Source organism: Mastacembelus armatus, unplaced genomic scaffold (assembly GCF_900324485.2).
Source record: "Mastacembelus armatus unplaced genomic scaffold, fMasArm1.2, whole genome shotgun sequence".
Lineage (NCBI taxonomy): Eukaryota > Metazoa > Chordata > Actinopteri > Synbranchiformes > Mastacembelidae > Mastacembelus > Mastacembelus armatus.
In genome coordinates, this window is record NW_022872853.1 from 22184 (window position 1) to 45856 (window position 23673).

At 41.6% G+C, this 23673-nt stretch overlaps 1 protein-coding gene and 1 pseudogene across 4 annotated transcripts; one reads left to right on the forward strand and one right to left on the reverse strand.

Annotated features, from left to right (window-relative positions):
* Nucleotides 1–6447: 6447 nt before the first annotated feature.
* Nucleotides 6448–8295, forward strand: LOC113131195 (piggyBac transposable element-derived protein 4-like; annotated as a pseudogene).
* A 7169-nt stretch (nt 8296–15464) lies between these two features.
* On the reverse strand, nt 15465–23550 carry LOC113131177 (E3 ubiquitin-protein ligase TRIM50). Of its 4 annotated transcripts, none has more exons than XM_026308162.1 (9): nt 23533–23550; nt 22559–22720; nt 22221–22391; nt 21513–21608; nt 20760–20990; nt 20563–20585; nt 17639–17769; nt 17355–17536; nt 15465–17178 (listed from the first exon to the last, which is right to left on the reverse strand). In XM_026308162.1, exons 2-9 carry the CDS (start codon nt 22661–22663, stop codon nt 16768–16770), a joined length of 1350 nt encoding a protein of 449 aa, XP_026163947.1. In that variant the 5' UTR covers nt 22664–22720; nt 23533–23550; the 3' UTR covers nt 15465–16767. The 4 variants fall into 4 exon arrangements, with proteins under 4 accessions (XP_026163947.1, XP_026163945.1, XP_026163944.1 ...); XM_026308160.1 differs by lacking the exon at nt 23533–23550 and adding an exon at nt 22774–23131 and having other exon boundaries at nt 22592–22685; XM_026308159.1 differs by lacking the exon at nt 23533–23550 and adding an exon at nt 22774–23131 and having other exon boundaries at nt 22559–22685.
* Between the last annotated feature and the right edge of the window lie 123 nt (nt 23551–23673).

A 23673-nucleotide genomic window follows, 5' to 3' on the forward strand; every position in this document is an offset into this window, starting at 1 on the left:
ATTTCCTCGACACCATCCGTCCTATGGAATTACCTCTCAACACATTTCTCTTTACAATAGATTTTGACAGTTTATACACCAACATTGACACAGAACTCTGACTCCAGACAGTCAGGAATATATTTAATAAAATTCCAGATAACCATAGACTAGGCACTGAAATCATACAGTTACTGGAAATTTGCTTGAAACATAACCTGTATATGAGTGAGTGCCAGAGAGAGGCGCTGGAGAAATGTCCGCTGAAGCCCCTCTTCTACCTTCGCTTCCTGGACGACATCATCGGCGCTTGGGGACATGGCGAAAACAGCTTCAACCAATTCATCACAATCCTTAACAGTCATCATAAACAAATTCAAATTAAACACAAACTAGACCCACATGAAGTCACTTTTCTCGACACCATAGCGTTTTTCGACCGCCCACAGGACAAGGAGCATAAGAAATTACTTACCTCAGTCTATTTCAAACCAACAGACACACGCGCTTTGCTCCATAAAACTAGCTACCATCCCAAACATACATTCCATGGTATAGTCATATCCCAAATCATTAGGTTTCACAGAATATCCTCCCGTACAAATAGACAACTCCATCTCCACTCTCTTCCGTAGCCAGACAGAGGGGCTACTCCAGACGATTTCTCCGGCACATAAAGCGGACCACTCTGGCATCTCTCTCTCCCACAAACAACTCAACTGACGGACACTCCAACCACGCCAACGAGCAGCAGTTGCAGGAAGTAAACAGCACCGCTGATCCCAACCAATGAATCCCCTTGGTGACAACTTTTTCTAAAACTTACCTTCCTCTACAAGTTGCCTTTAAAAACAACTTTTAGACAATACTGTCACATCACATCCCATTCAGACACTATAAAGTCATTTCCCGCTTTGAGGAGGACCAAAAACATCAAAGATATCCTGGTAAGAGTCACATTTAACAGACAGGTTCAGTGCACACAACAGGACAGCAACTGGGCATTTAAATGCATGCACTTTATCTCCAATCCACATGGGGGAGCCAGTGCTCCAATTACAGACACATTCACTCTTCAAAGTAAGAACCTGGTCAATGCCATCATCTGCCAATCCTGCCTCTTAATTTAAGTGGACAAGAAGGGAAATACTTGATTGACAAGGCTTAAACAGCATTTACATAACATTTGGGAGGGCAGACTGACCACACACTTGGTCCAACATTTTTAAAATCATTCAACACAACACTTGATCATCACAGGCTTACAAACCTGTGCCACATGGACAGTGGGTCAGCGGAGGAGACAGGAAAGATGGTGGATTACACTCTTCTTTTTCATCAGATTCACTTCATCTCTTGGATTTGATTTACTTTATCTCATATACTCCATCTGGCTGGCCTCTGAGCTCCCTGTCTGCTGATTGTCAAACTTCCTTCTGACCAATCACAGCCATTATGCAAATGAGTCATTCTAATGAGTCATTGTGACTTTCACCCTCTATAACTAACCCTAACCCTAACCCTAACACATTAACCCTCACATGACCAAGAAGCTATTGAGCATAAGCTCACATGACCTGGAGGCTATTGAGCCAAAATAAAAGCATTAATATTAAACAAAAAAATTCATAAAAAATCAAATAAGTGACATATTTAAAATATTAGAAATGTGTCTGGTGGGGACAGACAAGGCCTATAAGATGGGCATGGTTTGGATTCATCAGGTCACATGACTGGGAAGCTATTGAGCAAAACCTCACATGACCTGGAGGCTTTTCAGCCAAAATCAAAGCCTCAATATTAAACCAAAATACAAATTTAAAAATCAAAGAAGTCACATATTTAAACTATTAGAGGTGTGTCTGGTGGGGACAGACAAGGCCTATAAGATGGGCATAGTTTGGAGTCATCAGGTCACATAACCTGGAAGCTATGGAGCAAATGCTCACATGACCTGGAGGCAATTGAGCCAAAAACAAAGCCTCAATATTAAACAAAAAAATTCATAATAAATAAATAAGTGGCATATTTAAAATTTTCGAGGTGTGTCTGGTGAGGACAGATGAGGCCTATAAGATGGGCATAGTTTGGAGTCATCACGTCACATGACCGGGAAGCTATTGAGCAAAAGCTCACATGACCTGGAGGCTATTGAGCAAATGCTCACATGACCTGGAGGCTTTTGAGCCAAAATCAAAGCATCAATATTAAACATAATAAAATTCATAAAAAATCAAATAAGTGACATATTTAAAACATTTGAGGTGGGTCTGGTGGGGACAGACGAGGCCTATAAGATGGGCATAGTTTGGAGTCGTCAGGTCACATGACCGGGAAGCTATTGAGCAAAAGCTCACATGACCTGGAGGCTATTGAGTCAAAAACAAAGCCTCAATATTAAACAAAAAAATTCATAAAAAATCAAATAAGTGACATATTTAAAATTTTCAAGGTGTGTCTGGTGGGGACAGACGAGGACTATAAGATAGGCATAGTTTGGAGTCATCAGGTCACATGACCTGGAAGCTATTGAGCAAAAGCTTGCATGACCTGGAGGCTATTGAGCCAAAATCAAAGCCTCAATATTAAACAAAAAAATTCAATAAAAAAAAAATCAAATGACATATTTAAAATATTTGAGGTGTCTGGTGAGGACAGAAGGCCTATAAGATGGGCATAGTTTGGAGTCGTCAGGTCACATAGCCTGGAAGCTATTGAGCAAATGCTCACATGACCTGGACGCTATTGAGCCATAATCAAAGACTCAATATTAAACTTTAAAAAATTCATAAAAAAATCAAATAAGTGACATAATTAAAATATTTGAGGTGTGTCTGGAGGGGACAGACAACACCTATAAGATGGGCATAGTTTGGAGTCATCAGGTCACATGACCAGGAAGCTATTGAGCAAAAGCTCACATGACCTGGAGGCTATTGAGCCAAAATCAAAGCCTGAATATTAAACAAAATAATTCATAAAAAAACCAAATAAGTGACATATATAAAATATTCGAGGTGTGTCTGGTGGGGACAGACGAGGCCTATAAGATAGGCAGAGTTTGGAGTCATCAGGTGTGGTAAAAATTTCTAAGTTTGAGAGTTGCTAATTCTCAGAAAACAACCACAAGTGTGATGAATCATCTCAGTTTAATCACGGGCCCGGAGAGGACGTTCTTGCAGAATGTCCTCTGCCGTCTGTCTTAAAAGACCAGTTTATATACATTTTGACAAGAAAGGGGTGGACTAATCTTGAACAGACTCCACATTTGTTCAGGTACTATCTTCAGTCTTCTTACCATCAAAGAAACAAATTGTTGGAAGTTATTTACAACCTTCTACCCTAAAACACTAAACCAATAAAACAGACAGAACCACATACCATGAAAGGGTCAAGCAAACATTCAGCCCCCACATTGGTTTAAATTGGTGACCATTTGCTCTGTTGTAAAATCCTCACATTCCCCCCTTTTGACACAAAGTGTCAACACAATTATAATTACCAATCAGAGGGAAAAAAACACATTACATTACATTAGTCAGGGTATTTCTATAGCACTGTCATCGAATGGGTTTCCTGAGATCCAATCATTCAATTGTATTTCATCAGTCTTTGTTAATTCAATTATAGGATGTGTCCATGTCTTTTAAAGTGTGAAACTGTTCTCTTTGAAGCTGATTCTGCAGAAATTCTTGATTCCTCTGACGTCTCCTTCTGTTGTTCTGTCGAGATCGCAGGCTCCTTCTGCGAGGTGGTGTAGGTTCCTGCTGGTGAGCAGTTTGGAGAATTTTATTTTTTATTTGGTCCATGTCTGACTTCTCTCGGTTCCTTTCTGCATGTAAGACATGTGTCCATACATTTTTCAAAGTCGTTGTTTCCCAACTGACACATGACATCATGACGCAGCTCCTTGGGCCAGGTTGAGACATTTATTAATGCAGTTTTCCACAGGTGACTGTATGCTGCATTATCCGGAGTGTGCAGCGAATACAGTTACCATGCAGGTGCAATAATCAGCTGGTGACTCACTCACCCCCCTTTTGTCCAGTATCATGAATCTGAAACCAGCAGACTCTGAGGAATTGCAGTCTGCACAGCTTCATCCAAGGTGTCCATCGTAGCGGTGAATTGTTGTGATCCCACTGGTGCCGTGTTGTGGGTCTGATGTGTCCCCATCGGAGTTTGATGAACCTGTAACACATAACTTCTACTTTCTCACCCTACATTTCTTTTTACCTTCTTATTCTCCTCAACATGACTTCTATAACTTTGCCCTTAATTCTGCAGCAGTTTTTTCTTACTTCTATTTCTGCCTCCTTTTCTAAACTCTTGAAAAGAGTGCCAATTTATTTCTTCCTTCTTTGTTTTCCTTCTTTCACTTCCTCTTCTCCTTCTCAACAACATTCTATAACCACATTTTTAACCCATTTATCTACCATCATTTAGCACTGGAGCTGGTGCTTACACTTTCATTGGGCTTATAACACACACACAATAGTTCCTCATTCACACTGATCTTTCCATCTCATTGTATGGGAAATCTTGTCAGACAAACACTAACTTTGGGTAACTTTCTTCAGCCAGGTAGTTTGTATGACACTTTCGTTCCGAGCAACATACCCTTATTGTGTACACACTGTGCATACAAGACACTGAAGGAGTCACCACAAAGCTTATGACATTATCACCTCATTCATATGCCCATTTCATGATATGGGACAATTTCTAAGGTGGTTCTTATAGACAATAACATCTTACTCCTCATAGACAATAGTGTACTTCTCATTAACAACAATAGCTTACTTCTCATTTAACAGCTTAGTTCATATTAACAACATTACAGAACTTTTCATAGAGGTTACTTCTTCAGTACTGTCTTAATTTTTTCATGTTTTCCACATACGGGTCGTTTCCTTAACAAACCATATGGCTTCCCGAAAAAAGGCTTACGTTTGTAATCCTCAACCAGTGGGGTTTTCTCATGGTTTCTTTTTTTTTCTTCTTTTTTGTTTTTTGTTTTGTTAGGATTATTTTTTCATCATCTGGCATCTGTCCCTCAGACACACTGGTCTCATTACCAGGAGGGATTACAAAGATCACGTGATTACCAAACACAAAGAGTTTTTCATTTTGACACAGACAAAGAACATACCAAAAACATAAATCAATGCTTAACAGACATAAACAAGAAATGATTCATAACACTGTACTCACTTATTAAATGAATGGAGCATCTACTGTCCGCCACCCGTTCTGACCTCAGGCGGGATTCCAGCCCTCTGTTTGTCGGAGAGGAACTTTCCCTTCATTTTTAAATTTTACCACCGGTGGTTCCTTCGATCCAGAACAAGCGCCGGTCAGTGGCCTGTCCATCCCATCCTCGTCGCCAAATTGTGGTAGAAATTTCTTTAAGTTTGAGAGTTGCTAATTCTCAGAAAACAACCACAAGTGTGATGAATCATCTGTTTAATCACGGGCCCGGAGAGGACGCTCTTGCAGAATGTCCTCTGCCGTCTGTCTTAAAAGACCAGTTTATATACATTTTGACAAGAAAGGGGTGGACTAATCTTGAACAGACTCCACATTTGTTCAGGTACTATCTTGTCTTCTTACCATCAAAGAAACAAATTGTTGGCAGTTATTTACAACCTTCTACCCTAAAACAATAAACCAAAAAAAACAAAAGACAGAACCAAATACCATGAAAGGGTGAGGCAAACATTCAGCCCTCACACTGGTTTAAGTTGGTGACCATTTGCTCTGTTCTAAAATCCTCAAACAGGTCACATGACCTGGAAGCTATTGAAGAAAAGCTCACATGACCTGGAGTCTATTGCAACATAATCAAAGCATCAATATTAAATATAAAAAAATTCATAAAAAATCAAATAAGTGACATATTTAAAATACTTGAGGTGTGTCTGGTGGGGACAGACAAGGCCTATGAGATGGGCATAGTTTGGAGTCATCAGGTCACATGACCGGGAAGCTATTGAGCAAAAGCTCACATGACCTGGAGGCTATAGAACCAAAATCAAAGCCTCAATATTAAACAAAAATAAATATTTAAAAGTCAAAGAAGTCACATACTTAAACTATTAGAGGTGTGTCTACTGGGGACAGACAAGGCCTATAAGATGGGCATAGTTTGGAGTCATCAGGTCACATGACTGGGAAGCTATTGAGCAAAAGCTCACATGACCTGGAGGCTATAGAACCAAAATCAAAGCCTCAATGTTAAACAAAAAAATTCATAAAAAATCAAATAAGTGACATATGTAAAATATTCGAGGTGTGTCTGGTGGGGACAGACGAGGCCTATAAGATGGGCATAGTTTGGAGTCATCAGGTCACATGACCTGGAAGCTATTGAGCAAAAATCAAAGCCTCAATATTAACAAAAATAAATATTTAAAAATCAAAGAAGTGACATTTTAAGACTATTAGAGGTGTGGCTGGTGGGGACAGACGAGGCCTATAAGACGCTGTCCGTTATTACGGAGCCCCGTTCCGAGCCTACGGAGTCTGCAACATCAGATTCAGACACCAAAACAGGGGATGAGGAATACCTACCGGCGGCTGTCTCGTCTTCCACCACCGAAACATCTAGCGGTGAAGAAGCGGAAACAGGATCGTACCTGTCGTGGAGGTCCAGGAATCAAGAGATTGACTGGGAACCCACAAATCACCTAATGCTCCAGTTTATTCCTCCAGGGACAGGACTGACTCATGGGCCCACCCGCTACACAATAGCCAGAGTTGGTGAACTGAGTGATACTTTTCATTTATTTTTCACCACAAACCTGATGGAGCTTCTGATACAATTCACAAACCTCCATGGGAGAAGGACAGTCCATGACTGGAAGGACATTGATGCCACTACTATGCGGGCGTACTTCGGGCTCCTTCTGCTGGCCGGCGTGTATCGGTCCCGCGGAGAAGCAACCCGCAGCCTGTGGGATGATCAGGTGGGCCGGCATGTCTTTAGAGCAACCATGTCAGTCAAAACTTTTGAACTGATCAGCAGAATGGTGCGTTTTGATGACTGGCTGTCCAGACCACGCCGCAGGGGAAATGATAAACTGGCTGCAATCTGGGAGATATGGGACATGTGGCGCGCCCAGCTCCCCATCATGTTTAACCCAGGCTTGGATGTTTGTGTGGACGAGCAACTCGTCCCATACCGCGGACGGTGCCAATTTCGGCAATACATGCCGATGAAGCCGGCTAAGTATGGGATCAAAATGTGGGTCACTTGTGACGTGCAAACCTCATATGCATGGAGAGTTTCAATTTACACCGGCCGATCAGCTGGTGAGCCGGCAGAAAGAAATCAGGGACAGAGGGTGGTGTTGGAGATGACGGAAGGGCTGAGAGGAGTTACCATCACCTGCGACAACTTCTTTTCCTTCTTTTCCGACCAGAGATTCCCCCTCAGCTCCTCAGGGTACACCGGAGAGAGATCCTCTCCTCCGTGTTTGCGGTTACTTCTACTCACACCCTGGTTTCCTACCTACCAAAACGGCGCAAGAATATCCTGTTGCTCAGCACAAAGCACCGGGCGCCAGAGATCAGCAGTGGAGAGAAAAAAAAAAACCTCAAATTATTCTGGATTACAACCACTGCAAAGGAGGCGTGGATACCATGGATGAGGTATGTTTATGCAGTTCATAAACATAAAAATAGACTTTTTTTCCTGAATTTATGTGCTTCAGCACTTCTCATATATAAAAACATTTTTTATCATCATTTTTTCTGTTCCTTTTATGTTCTGCAGATGATTGGCACATACAGCTGCAGGAGAAGGACCAGGCGGTGGCCCCTGGCCCTTTTTCTTTAACATGTTGGACATCAGTGCCCTGAATGCATATATACTGTGGACGGCCATCGATCCTAAATGGCATCAGGGTAAATCTCATCGGAGGTGGCTTTTCTTGGAGGAGCTTGGGAAGCAACTTATCGCGCCACACATGGCGAAGAGACAACGAATGCCACAGGCACCAGGGGCCGCCACCATGGTCTTGCAAGCCCAGGCCGTTTCAAATCACCCCAGCACATCCTCAGCCAACCCCACTAGGACCGGCCAAACCACCCCTGTGAGGAAGCAATGTGCGCTCTGCACTGGCAGAAAAATTGTTTGCTGCACTTGTGAGAAATGTGGGAGCCATATCTGCAAGGAACGTTATTATACAGTTTGCAGCTCCTGCTTCTCCTGAACAGTTTATGCTGTTATTGCTTTTGTTCATCAGTTTCTGTTCATTCATAGATCTTGTTCTTGTTAATGTTTTATGCTGTTCTTGCTGTTTTTCAGGTTAGGTTCATTTATATATCTTGTTCATGTTTTATTTTGTAATAATAAATAAGAAGAAATATTACATGGGCAAAAGGTGTGGCTCTTTGTCACAGCACAAAAAATAATGACTATTTGGTATCTATGACTAGTACTGCAATTCATAAATAATCCAGTTTGCATGAAGTATACTGAAAATACATCATTTGTGTTTTTTTGGTCATAAAATGAGGGTGCATGATGACAAAAACATGGCAATTTAAGGGTTAAAATAAAAAAAGAACCATGCACATTTGATATGTATGATTAGGGCAGATGCTGGTATTAAAAAAAATTTTGATAATAATAATTTGTACAATTTTTACAGTTTGATTTTTCGGGCACGAAATAGTGTGCGGAAGGGGCAAAGGTGAAACTTATTTGAAGGAGCATCTAATGGTTAAATGTAAAAAAAATTCATAAAAAATCAAAAAAGTCACATATTTAAAATATTAGAGGTGTGTCTGGTGGGGACAGACGAGGCCTATAAGATTGGCATCGTTTGGAGTCATCAGGTCACATGACCCGGAGGCTATTGATCGAAAAATCAGTTTGTCATAAAACAAAAAAGAAATTTGACTTTTGTGAGATACTAGTCAAAATGCAAGTCTGAAACATATTCATTTGTTGATGGAACAACAATCTTTTCTAAATTCTTCTTTTTGATCTGATTTATTTCATCTCATATACAGTGGGTACGGAAAGTATTCAGACCCCTTTAAATTTTTCAGTCTTTGTGCCATTGCAGCCATTTGTCAAAATCAAAAAAGTTCTTTTTATTTCTCATTAATGTACACTCAGCACTCCATCTTGACAGAAAAAAAACAGAAATGTAGAAATTTTTGCAAATTTCTTAAAAAAGAAAAACTGAAATATCACATGGTCGTAAGTATTCAGACCCTGTGCTCAGTATTGAGTAGAAGCACGCCTTTGAGCTAGTACAGCCATGAGTCTTCTTGGGAATGATGCAACAAGTTTTTCACACCTGGATTTGGGGATCCTCTGCCATTCTTCCTTGCAGATCCTCTCCAGTTCTGTCAGGTTGGATGGTGAACGTTGGTGGACAGCCATTTTCAGGTCTCTCCAGAGATGCTCAATTGGGTTTAGGTCAGGGCTCTGGCTGGGCCAGTCAAGAACGGTCACAGAGTTGTTCCAAAGCCACTCCTGTTATTTTAGCTGTGTGCTTAGGGTCATTGTCCTGTTGAAAGGTGAACCTTCGGCCCAGTCTGAGGTCCTGAGCACTCTGGAAGAGGTTTTCTTCCAGGATATCTCTGTACTTGGCCGCATTCATCTTTCCTTCAATTGCAACCAGTCGTCCTGTCCCTGCAGCTGAAAAACACCCCCACAACCTGATGCTCCCACCACCATGTTTCACTGTAGGGATTGTATTGGGCAGGTGATGAGCAGTGCCTGGTTTTCTACACACATACCACTTAAAATTAACGCCAAAAAGTTCAATCTTGGTCTCATCAGACCAGAGAATCTTATTTCTCATAGCCTGGGAGTCCTTCATGTGTCTTTTAGCAAACTCTATGCAAGCTTTCATGTGTCTTGCACTGAGGAGAGGCTTCCGTCGGCCCACTCTGCCATATAGCCCCGACTGGTGGAGGGCTGCAGTGATAGTTGACTTTGTGGAACTTTCTCCCATCTCCCTACTGCATCTCTGGAGCTCAGCCACAGTGATCTTTGGGTTCTTCTTTACCTCTCTCACCAAGGCTCTTCTCCCACGATTGCTCAGTTTGGCTGGACGGCCAGGTCTAGGAAGAGTTCTGGTAGTCCCAAACTTTTTCCATTTGAGGATTATGGAGGCCACTGTGCTCTTAGGAACCTTGAGTGCTGCAGAAATTCTTTTGTAACCTTGGCCAGATCTGTACCTTGCCACAATTCTGCCTCTGAGCTCCTTGGGCAGTTCCTTCGACCTCCTGATTCTCATTTGCTCTGACATGCACTGTGAGCTGTAAGGTCTTATATAGACAGGTGTGTGCCTTTCCTAATCAAGTCCAATCAGTTTAATTAAACACAGCTGGACTCCAATGAAGGAGCAGAACCATCTCAAGGAGGATCAGAAGAAATGGACAGCATGTGAGTTAAATATGAGTGTCACTGCAAAGGGTCTGAATACTTATGACCATGTGATATTTCAGTTTTTCTTTTTTAATAAATTTGCAAAAATTTCTACATTTCTGTTTTTTTCTGTCAAGATGGGGTGCTGAGTGTACATTAATGAGATAAAATGAACTTTTTTGATTTTGGGAAATGGCTGCAATGACACAAAGAGTGAAAAATTTAAAGGGGTCTGAATACTTTCTGTACCCACTGTATATTTTTTTTATTCATTTTTTCTTCAGTATATATTGTTTTATTGGTTGGTTTTCAATTCACACAATGCCTCCTACCAAACATTCATTAAGAACCACATACCTGAACAATCCCTGGCGCTGTTCCACCTGGCAGACCTATAGTTTCTGACTGTAGTAGTTTCACTTACAACATCTCCCAGTACATAGACGTCTTCTTAGGCCCCCTCTCCTGCAGGCATCCCAGTTACCTGAAGAACATCTATCATTTCCTCGACACCATCCGTCCTGTGGAATTACCTCTCAACACATTTCTCTTTACAATAGATTTTGACAGTTTATACACCAACATTGACACAGAACTCTGACTCCAGACAGTCAGGAATATATTTAATAAAATTCCAGATAACCATAGACTGGGCACTGAAATCATACAGTTACTGGAAATTTGCTTGAAACATAACCTGTATATGAGTGAGTGCCAGAGAGAGGCGCTGGAGAAATGTCCGCTGAAGCCCCTCTTCTACCTTCGCTTCCTGGACGACATCATCGGCGCTTGGGGACATGGCGAAAACAGCTTCAACCAATTCATCACAATCCTTAACAGTCATCATAAACAAATTCAAATTAAACACAAACTAGACCCACATGAAGTCACTTTTCTCGACACCATAGCGTTTTTCGACCGCCCACAGGACAAGGAGCATAAGAAATTACTTACCTCGGTCTATTTCAAACCAACAGACACACGCGCTTTGCTCCATAAAACTAGCTACCATCCCAAACATACATTCCATGGTATAGTCATATCCCAAATCATTAGGTTTCACAGAATATCCTCCCGTACAAATAGACTTACACAACTCCATCTCCACTCTCTTCCGTAGCCAGACAGAGGGGCTACTCCAGACGATTTCTCCGGCACATAAAGCGGACCACTCTGGCATCTCTCTCTCCCACAAACAACTCAACTGACGGACACTCCAACCACGCCAACGAGCAGCAGTTGCAGGAAGTAAACAGCACCGCTGATCCCAACCAATGAATCCCCTTGGTGACAACTTTTTCTAAAACTTACCTTCCTCTACAAGTTGCCTTTAAAAACAACTTTTAGACAATACTGTCACATCACATCCCATTCAGACACTATAAAGTCATTTCCGCTTTGAAGAGGAACAAAAACATCAACGATATGCTGGTCAGTCACATTTAACAGACAGGTTCAGTGTACACAACAGAACAGCCACTGGGCATTTAAACGCATGCACTTTATCTCCAATCCACATGGAGGAGCCAGTGCTCCAATTACAGACACATTCACTCTTCAAAGTAAGAACCCGGTCTATGGCATCATCTGCCAATCCTGCCTCTTTATTTATGTGGGCGAGATGAGAAATACTTGATTGACAAGGCTTAAACAGCATTTACATAAGATTAGGGAGGGCAGACTGACCACACACTTGGTCCAACATTTTCAAATTCATTCAACACACTTGATCATCACAGGCTTACAAACCTGTGCCAAATGGACAGTGGGCCAGCAGAGGAGACAGGAAAGATGGTGGATTAAACTCTTCTTTTTCATCAGATTCACTTCATCTCATGGATTTGATTTATTTCATCTCATATACTCCATCTGCCTGGCCTCTGAGCTCCCTGTCTGCTGATTTTCAAACTTCCTTCTGACCAATTACAGCCAGTATGCAAATGAGAGTTATTCTAATGAGAGTCATCGCAACTTTCACCCTCTATACCTAGCTGCTGAGCTGGGGTTAACCCTCAGCCCTCATCCCTAAACCCCAACCCTGGCTCTCACACAGCAATGACTACAGTCTGCTTCTCTCATCATTCAAACTCACTTCTGCCCATTTTCACACACTATGCACTCAGTCTACTCACAGTCACACACACACATTATCAGCCACTAACCCTTGCAATTCCCAATGCTGCCATGGGGAGCAGATGTCCTTGTCAGATCTTTCTAGAGTCTGCAAATTATAGCAGGATCTGACAAATGGGCCTGCCACCACAACATCACCTTTTCAAAAAAAGAACAAAAAACAAAATTGGCTCTTGTGAGATACTAGTCAAAATGCAAGTCTGAAACAGATGGATTTTATATGCCACAAGCTTACATATTTTTTAAACTCTTTCATCTGATTTACTTCATCTCATATATTTTTTTTTATACATTTTTTCTTCAGTATATGTTTTTTTTGCTTGATTTTCACTTCACACAGTGCCTCCTATTCACATGCAACTCCACCTGCCTGTCCTCTGAGCTCCCTGTCTGCTGATTTTCAATTCCTTCTGACCAATCACAGCCAGTATGCAAATGAGAGTCATCACGACTTTCACCCTCTATACCTAACCCTAACCCTGATCCTGACCCTGCATCCATTCTGGCCATTTACCACACCTCTACCTGTCAATGGGATTCTCCCTTAAGAAATATAAATACAAACTGTGCTTTAAAACAGAAAAACAATATACAATAAAGAGGTCAAAATAATCTACAGAAATCATACACTCAAAAGAGCAGATAAATTAATACACAAGTTATATCTTCTATACATTTACAATGGAGTTAATCAAAATTCATAGAACTCAAAATCCTTGCAATACATCTATTAATCCTAACTTTTGTATTTCAGGTCACCACACAAAAACAAAACTACAGTCTATGTTGTTTCATCCACTTACGTCAATCAGAAGATAACTATCCATCTGATAGACACATTCCTAAACTGCACAAGAGAAAAGTTTCCATTAAAATAAAAAAATTGAAGAGTAAATCAGAACTTTAAAATTCATGGATCTTTTTTTTTTTTTAAGATGTGCTAAATCAAAATTTAGGTGTGTTTGAGCACCCCTAAAAAGGATCTAAAATCACCCCTGCTAAAATTTAAAGCATCCTATTTTCTCCCATTATATTGTTCTTTTCACTCTTGTAAAGTTAGTTAGCCTCCACTTGTCATTTAGAATGTGGTTGACAAGGGGCAGCATCCCACAACACTGGGCTGCCCACAGGTGAGCCTGTCTGTTAATACATAGGGAGCCATACATTTTATTTATACCACGCTTTACATTTGGATACCAAAATCTGTGTACTACAACTTCATTAAAACTAAACATGCAGTATAACAATACACCATTCAAGCTAAATATCTTTTTGAAATAAAAACATTCTAAGATGCTTTTTAAAAGACTCCACATTCTGACACATTTCCATCCTGCTTCACAGCTAGTACATATCCCACTTTCATCATACAACACGTGGCTTGGGACAAAAACTTCTGCATAATTTTGAAGAATATTTATTAGGGGGGAAACATATTCTACAGCTTTGCACTTACTGGTTTGTGCTATAAGCAACATGACGTCGCTGATGTCCAGGCTGCACCTGGTGCTACTACACGTCACCAGACTGCGGGCCAGTGAGTGACGTCACTGGAACTGTCCTGAGCGCGACATCCGACACGGGAGTCAGACCCGCCATTTTAAAAACCAGCGTTTGTTTCCATTTTTAGCGTCTTTAGCGAGGCAAATGGATAACGCTGCTCCAAAACAACACCGCGGCACCACCGCACTATGACCGGTCCACCCACATTGACGTGGTAGTTGTACTGGAAAATGACCTAACCCGCTTTAAAGTCTCGCTTTGGACTTTTGGATCTGAAAAGTGGAATCTGAACTTCTTAAAGAGATCAGGGTGGGCTGGGCCGCCGTAAAGCACAACAAATTTCATTGTCTCTAAATGTGGATCACAAGGAGAACCAGAAAGGTTCAAATGAAATAATGTGTGGCATCAGCAGAAACACAGACATGATAGTTGATGCTGACTCGGCTACATTAGCCTGTCCCGTTACCCTGAGTAGCTTCACAGACACGATGCTAACGCTTAGAAAAATGGCCAACAACACGAAAACTTCAACAGAGACGACACTAACGTTTATATAAACGTCCAACAACACTGACACGTTTTAACAAACACGATACTAACCTTTTAAAAAATGTTTCATACAGCAGCTTCTCAGCGAACAGCAACACCTGTGCTGCAACGTCTCCGTGATTCAAAGCGTCACAGCGCTGCGCTGTGATTGGCTGGAGCCTGAGGGGGCGGGGCCGCCCTCTGTTGCTGGCTAGAGATTAAAAGCACCAATAGATGGTAAAAATAATTGAATAGAAAAATTAACTCTTAAAATGTGTTATTCACCGCCAGATTCCACACCTTTCAACATATTTTTTTTATTTACTTTCTCAAATAACATTGACAAAACTATATACCTTAGTTTCCTTTCAGGGAAGATTAAAGTTTATCTCATCTCATCACCTTATATATATTGTATTGAAAATTACCATGTCCTGATTATAGGGAGCTAGCATGCACACAATTATCTGCATATTTGTACAAAATAAATACTCATACAGCAGTTTCAAAAACACAAATTATGTTCAACTTTAATTTAGGAAAAACCAGACTAATACATACTCATATTTACTGGTATTGTTGGGAAAATAATATTTGAATATTTGTGGTTGTTGGGGTCATGAGGTCAAAAGTACAATTGTTGTCATTGTGTAACATGATTTGAAGACAATACCATGTTTGTGTAAGATGTTTTAGCAGGTGTCTATCTTACCAGATAAACCACATAACCTTTTGTCCTGTGTAAATGATGAGCTGAAACTTCTAACTGCACCCACGCATCATGTGCCTTGTTTGTTCCTCACTATAAAAATAAAAGACTGCTCAGTGAAAGGAGGCAAAGGAGAGTCAAGGTCGCATGGGGGAGAGAAGAAAGTCTCTTCTCTCCGTCTGCAACTGAGGCCTTTTTCACTTGCAGAGCATATACTCGGTACAAAGTTGTCGTGTGTTTCATTGCCTTCAGGGAAAAGAGCCGAGTCAGTGTAGCGTAAACCTGACAGTGGTAATAATAATAGTATTAATAGTATTAAGCTATTGATGGTATTGATTAATTCCATAATGCTTAAAGGGAAGCAACAGTCAAATAGTGAGCCCCTGTGTGAGGGCATAAACAGGAAAGGTGTAGTCTCACTAGTGTAATCTGCTATAGCCAGTTAGTTAGAACTGTTGCTCAATAGGGCGTAACACGGAGTTAGCATTAATTTCTTAGAATACACAGTGTTCTAGTTGACAGGGTTGCTGGACAGAAGAAGACTCAAGCCACCTACAGGGTGTAGGCTCATCGGATGGGATGCGTATCGTGCCGAGGGGCCACCAACGATGGGAGGGCTAAGTTTAAACCACGGTGCCTCCCCAACTGTTTAGATTAAATAGATAGAAGCACATTCCCATATATAAGTATGTGTAATGCTAAGTTAGGCACTTCTCTCTTTGTGAAGTTGGTTGCAGGTAATTGCTTGCAGGCTGCGATTTTCTGAACAAAGAGAAGTCCATGTACATGCTGATGATTCTTCATTGCAAATAAATCTTCTGAATTGATTTATTGAGACGAGTCCTCACTGCAGAAAACAAACAAGCTTACAGTATACACACACATTTTTTTGACAACTGCCCAGTGAAGCAGGCCATAGGAAAATTTGTTTCAGATGAGTGCATCTGTAATAAGGAATATTAAGTTATCTTTTACTGAATAAACCCCTTAATTTATGTCTGTCAACAAATGTATGCTTCAAAGTAGCAGCGTCAGGCAGCTCTGTGATAATGCTAGCAGCTAGTTAACATTCAGTGTGCAAGTCAGGAATATGACTGCACTAATAACCGCAAAGGTCAGAGACCTCATCAGCTTGTCACCACTGTCACTTGGTGTTGCCTGAGAATAGATTATTGCAATCAAAATTCAATTTCAATTCAGCTTAATTTATTTGCATAGCACCAAATCCCCTCGAGGAGAGGAGAGGAGAGGAGAGGAGAGGAGAGGAGAGGAGAGGAGAGGAGAGGAGAGGAGAGGAGGGGAGAGGAGAGGAGAGGAGCTCAGATTTTATATGGAGCCAGTGAAAAGAAGCTAGTATATAAATCAATATGATCTCTCTTGCTACTTCCAGTCAGAACTTGGGCTGCAACATTCTGTATTAACTGGAGGCTTTTTATGGACTTAAAAGCAACTGATAGCTTCTGTATTTTTTTAAAAGAAGCAGAGGATCTTAGCTGAGACTGGGCAGTTCGATGTCTTTCTGTTATTTGTCCTCTTTCTGGGGGCAAGAGAGGGAGAGAAGGTGTTCCCTATGAGGCGGGGAGAGAACAAGGGGCTGTTTATTGTCTCCTCTTTGATGCCAGCACACATCCAATAGGGGATACACTTTCCCCTGGACCTCAAGCTTGAAGCTGTAGATAAAACCCAGCTCATCAGGACTGTCACTGTTAAAGAAGGTCAAAACTCCACCTCCATAGTCCAGGAACAACCCCACCCGGCGGGGGGGTGCAGACACTGGCAGGACCACCCTGGGTGAATTGAAGGCTTCATAAACTCCATCTTTCAGTCCAATCACCCAAACTCCACTGTCTGGGTTCTTTACCAGCTTGACCTTACGAGTGGTCGTTCCTTTTATTAAACCAAGACGCCATTTAGGTTTGTTACCCACCTCCACCTGGGCATAAGAACAAGCACAATATTTTGAGAGGTATTACACAGGTACTAAAGGTATATACTGTGAATTCAAAATAAAATTTAAAAATAATTAGTGCACGTCTGTATGATGCAATTCATTATTTCACTGGGCTTCACCAATGAACCATCTTTACCCCCGAGTGTAGCACAGTTTACCTCCCAGTAGTGTTTGCCAGAGGAGAAACCTCTGGTGGCCAGAACACAGTAATTGTAACTGAATCTCTCAGGATTATCAGGAAGCCTCCGAGGCATAGCCCCACAAATCACCACCGTGTCCCCATGATGGAGCTCCAACATAGGATGAGCAGTTTGAAGATCCAGCTTCAACAGTTCTTGTGCTGCATAAGGACACAAGCATTTCATGAAGACATTTCCACCAGAGCCAGATTAAGAAAAAGAGAAACACTAACAGACAGTGGGAGGACGAGGCACAGGTATACCTGGCAGAACTTTTCGGTGCAGTCTTTTCCACACAGTCAGTTTGATGTCATTGTGGTTGAAACCAGGTTTGAAGTTGACAGAGCTGAAGAGTCTCTCTTGCCTCTCCTGAAGCTCCTGACTCTGTCTGAACCTGAAAATGTCCAGGATTGATCAGTTAATGGTTTATTGGTTCCAAGATGGCGATGTGTGAGCAGTAGGCTGTTATGGCAGCTTTTCCCTCTCTTTTCTTATTGCTAGTTTTTCTTCTGTTTTGTGGCGTGTTTTTCTATTCTTTTTTATGTGGTCAATTCAAATGTGCACACAAGGAGATCACTTTTATTACTTTTGTGTTCTACTTTCTACTTTTTTCACAATTTTTTGGGGCCTCATCAGGGGACCCCTTTGTCTTCAGCCATGGCTCCTTTGTTTACACCAGAGATCAGCTGTTGGCTCTGCAGAGCTCTGCTCTCCTCTATGTGGAAAACTGGAGATTCCTGTGGAAATGAAGAGGTGAAGAAGAGGCTGCAGAGCGGGACAAAAGCTCCAGGAGAGGAAACGGACGTACAGTGGCGGACAGGAGAATGGCAGAGAGCAGTAATAGGAAAGGCGGGGGACTTGTGGTGTTTATCAACGAGAGATGGTGCAACACAGTGCACACCTGTGTGAATGAACAACTGTGCACAGGGGACATTGAGCTACGTGCTGTCGGCATTCGGCCGTATTACCTCCCAAAGGAGTTTTCGCACGTTATTGTCTTTAATGTGTACATTCCTCCCTCGGCCTACACAGGTCAGCATGCGAGCTCCTGCACAGCGCAGTTTCCTGGATACAGACTTGACACCCGCAGTCCCTCCTGCTCATCAGCAGAGACTTCAATCATGCCTCGCTCTCCTCCACTCTCCCTACTTTCACCCAATATGTGAGGTGCCATACCAGGGAAAATAGGTAGCTGGACCTGTTGCATACTAATGTCAAGAACGCATACACCTCCGCCCCTCCCCCCGCTTGGACGCTCTGATCATAACCTCATTCATCTGCTCCCTGAATACACACCCAGGCTTAGAAGAGGACTTGCACAGAAGAGGTCTGTGAAAGTGTGGACTGATGAGGCCAGTGAGAGACAGGGACTGTTTTCAGACCACTAACTGGGAAACACTGCAGCTCTCATGGAGATGACACAAATGGCCTAACCCACTGCATCACAGACTACGTCAGCTTCTGTGTGGAGAACACTGTGCCAACTAGAAGGGTACGGTATTTCTTCAACAATAAGCCCTGGGTAACCCCTGGATGAGAAAAAGAGGGCTTTTGTTTCAGGAGACAGAGAGGAGATGAGCTCCCAGTCTGGGTTCAGGAGGCAGACACTCTCTGTACTTTTAAGGCTAGACTTAAAACCTTCCTCTTTAACAAAGCATATAGTTAAGTAACCCTGAACCATCCCTTAGTTATGTTGCTATAGACCTAGACGGCCTGAGGACCATTGGTGCACTGAGCTCCCCTACCCCTCCCCTCCCTTTCCTTCCCCTCTCTTCCTCTCCTCCCCCCTCACATGTATATTCCACCATTGAATATATCTGAATTTCTCCAATGGGGATGAATAAAGTATCTGTCATGTCATGTCATGAATGTCACTAACCTTGTGCTCTCTCTCTCCCCTAGTTTGTGTCTCTCCCTCTCTCTCTGTTCTCTCTGTACCTTCTGCAGGTGTCCCTGGTCCTGAAGCTGTATATTGCGGGTGGGTCTGCAGTTACCTGCACCATCAGCCTGCAGCGTCTATATGTTGTTGCTGTCCTTTTCTCCCTCCTCTATCCACTCACCCCAACCGGTCGAGGCAGATGGCCGCCCAAACTGAGCTCGGTTCTGCTGGAGGTTTTTTCTTCCGTTAAAGGGAGTTTTTCCTCTCCACTGACGCCAAGTGCTGCTCATAAGGGATTTGTGTTTTTGTAAAGTGCCTTGAGATGATTTGTATTGTGATTTGGCACTATACAAATAAAATTGAATTGAATTTGGATTGAATTGAAGCTGGAGGAGCGGCTGGAGCAGAACAATGCCCAAGACGTCTGGAGAGGCCTGAAGATCATCTCAGGACATAAACAGAATGGTGCTAGAGGGACAGCTGATGCAGATCAGCACTGGGCTGATGAGTTGAATCTGTTTTTCAACAGATTTGACTCCACTCCCACTCCCTCTGCCACCCCTCCTCCCCCCTCTTCACACGTTTCCAGTCCAGGAGGACACTTCACTCTCCTACACCCCCCAGTCCTCACACCATGCCACACCACCCCCCTCTCTTAAGGACTTTATGACTCTGTGGTAGCCTCTGCTATCCACTACTCTGTTGTCTGCTGGGGAACGGGCATCACTGACCAGGACAGGAAGAGACTGAACAAGCTGGTCAGGAGGGCTAGCTCTGTCCTGGGATGTCCACTGGCCTCCATGAAGGAGGTGGGTGAGAGGAGGATATTACATCCATCATTGACAACATCTCTCACCCACTGCAGCAGACTGTGGAGGCACTGAGCAGCTCATTTAGCAGCAGACTAAACTGTGGAGATGTACAGTCTTATGGCTGTTGGGTGTATCTGTACTCCATTCATCCTTCTGTGCATCAACGGGACTGTGCAATATTCCAAGATAATCATCCCTGCCACTACTTTGTAAATATGTATATACTATAGCCTGTATTATATTGCTAATTTTAACTTTGTCACACTACACTTTTGCTTCAGCTATACACTTTGATAAATACTTGAAATTTGCACTTTTTGATATTTCTGCATGTAAACTAGTTTTTCTGCCTTTGCACTTTATGTCATCTCTGTGAGCTGTCATAACAAGTGAATTTCCCCCACTGCTGGGATTAATAAAGCTAATCTTTTTTTTATCTTATCTTATCTTATCTTATCGATGCATGACTTTCACTGACACTTGAGATGTTTGTTACCTCGGGGCAATTGATCCATATTTCTGTAAACAGACACAAAAAGAGTTGTCAGATATGATATATAATCTATCAAGATTGTTTAACTGCATTATTTCTTTAATATTCGTTAACCACAGGCTATACACCGCTGTTTAAAGGTCTGAGGCACTTCAGTGAAGCTACAAAAATGTATAATAGGAGAGTCGGACTGACAATACCATGATGAAGTCGAGGTGTCCCTCATTGCTAAGGTCCTGTAGAGTATTGTGGGCCTCCTGCAGCCGGTTAAGATTCTGGGTTAGTTGGTCCGTCTGGTTCTGGAGGGATGAAATGAGGACAGCAGCTGATGTTTCTACCTGCTGCATGAATCCTGCCTCCTCCACTTCCAAGCAGCGTCGTAGTTCACCAAATTCCTTCCTCACCACCCACTTTAGTACGTCTGACTCGTTCTGATTGGACAAACAGCAGCAGATAAAATTGTCACCTCCTACTGGCTTAGAGGTCAGACAGAAACGGATTCTGTGTTTTCATTAGAAAGCTGAACTGAGATCAGTTACTTTCTCAGAGAAACTCTGTTGAACAAACTCAGATGTGAATTAAATTATTTCCATTAAAGACTGTCATTGGTCAGTCACGATATAGTAGAGCTTACCTGAATTTTCATTCAGTCATTTAATTTTTGCGTAGTGATTAACTCTGAATCTTTCTTATTCCAAAACATAGGAACTCATGCACTGCTGTGTTAAACCTTATTGATCTGGGCAAGAGGTTGGTCAGCTCTACTTTCACTTCTTCATTCAAGGTCCATCAGATTTATCAAATGGTCAAATAGCTTCCGGCTCTAAACATCTCCTTCACACATCACACACATTTGAAGAAAACACTAATGACAAGTTATCATGGAACAACAGATTAAGTAATAGCACCACAAACGATAACAAGAGAAAAAAGTAAATATAGATGTGACACACCGTGATTCTAGATTTGTTATATGCCATTTTACAAATCTGCTCCTCCAGTTTACGCTTCTGATGCTGGAAATCTGTCATTAAACTGGAGATATCCTCCTGGCAGACAGGCAGATGAAAAATTCATTATTCTTGTACAATCACATCATCAAAAACCGAATAATTTCATCCAGGACTAAAATTACCCATTCATAAGGCCACTTTACTCATAAGTTTTAAATATTTACTCCTCGTGTACAACTAAATAGTCACCCAATGTCAAACAGAAAGTAATAACTTTCTGCCAAAAGCTAGACACTGGTGAAGGTCACAACAGATAAGTTACTGTTATTTTCATAATCATTAACAGAGTATGACCTTATTGTTAAACTGGAAGGAAAATGTCATATTTAATTTTTGTAAAACAAACTCTTTTATCTCAATGTCTGATAATATAATGAAAGCTAATAGATGCTTATCTGCACTGACTCAACAGCAACAGACTGTAACAATATCTGTCCTCACATTTTACACAAATATTCTGCTCCACAGCATCATATTTCTGTTTGTTCTTAAATAAACAGAATAAAAATATGCACATTTTACAACCTCAGAGACTGAACTTCATTAGCACGATTATAAATGTATGTACAGGCCCTAAATATTTTATATATTTATTTACTTTATTTGCTTTAAACAAAATTCACAGGTATGATTTTATACATTTTGTACCTTCATGCGGCTGTACACAGAGCTCACAGGTGTAATTGTGTGTCCACGGTGGGCACCAATGCTTCCACAGAAGCCACAGATGACAGTTCGTTCATCCTCGCAGTAAAGGCTGAGTGGGTTGTGATGCTGAGGACACAACTCCAGCTGAGGTGCACCTGAAACACTCACTTCCTGTTAAAAACATTGCAAATAGCACATAAGTATTTCCTGAAAAACTCTCAGATCAGTCTTTCACTTAAAAAATTGTGTAAAAGTTATTTTATACTTAAGTTCTATCTTTTTCAAATTTATATTTTTAGCTCCTCCTTTATAGGGCAACTAATCACAGGTGTCATTACCTGCAGAGCCTCAATGACTCGAGCTAAACTAACATTGAGAGGAGGACTGTCTCCATCCACCGCACAGCGACACACGGGACACTGCAGCTGGCCAAGCAGATCCATCGTCAGGGATTGAACACAACACCTGCACGGGTGAGGTCAGGACAGGACAGCTGTAGTCTAGAAAGGAAAGGACAGGACAGGACAGGACACGTGAGTCCTATCTATCTTACCTGCAGTAGGAATGCCCACACTGTAACATCAATGGTTCACTGAACATGTCCAGACAGACGGGACACCTGAGCTGCTCCTCCAGACTCTGACGACGCTCCATATCACTGAACTCCAACGCTCAAATATCCAGACTTAAACTAGTAAAACCTCAGTGAGACACAATCTGGTTTACACACCACTGCCACACCTTTTTATAGACCAAAGGTTTTCCTTTTTTTCTGTTTTGCTTGAGAGGATTGGATAGACAGACAGGATGGGCGGATCCAGCATTTTTTTGCATTTAAAATGTTTTTAAAATGTTGAAGTATTTCAAAATCATTTGGGTGGAAATTCTCTTCCGCATTGAAAATACAGATTTTTCAAACTATGGGTGTATGGCTTTCATTATTAATGTTGTGTTGCAGTGTGTGTGTGTGTGTGTGTGTGTGTGTGTGTGTGTGTGTGTGACTCTACCAGTGTGAATATCACTTGTTGTTCCTGAACATTTATCAGGCTCTGCTTTAAAGCTGCTCATATCTGATTATGAGATGCCTAGAAGGCACCTTCACCTATTAAACAACACAGCTCCAAAAGAAACATACCACAGAATGTGGTTTTTCGTATCAAATATATATCAGCGTCCTCTCATGTATGTCAAGTTTATTGCTGTAATTGTTCTGCTTTCTGGTTAATGGAGACTAAATCATTTTATATTATTGTCATATTATAAAATATTTTTTACTGAAGCTAATTTTACTGATCACTGAAAATTGGTTTACCTGGTGGCTCTCTAATCCTTAAGTATAGATTTGGGACCTGCAATTATATACACATTATTTTGTTAATTTATAATGACAATAACAACCATTTTTATTTACATAATTTATGTTATTTTATGTAGAATTACTTATTATATGTAA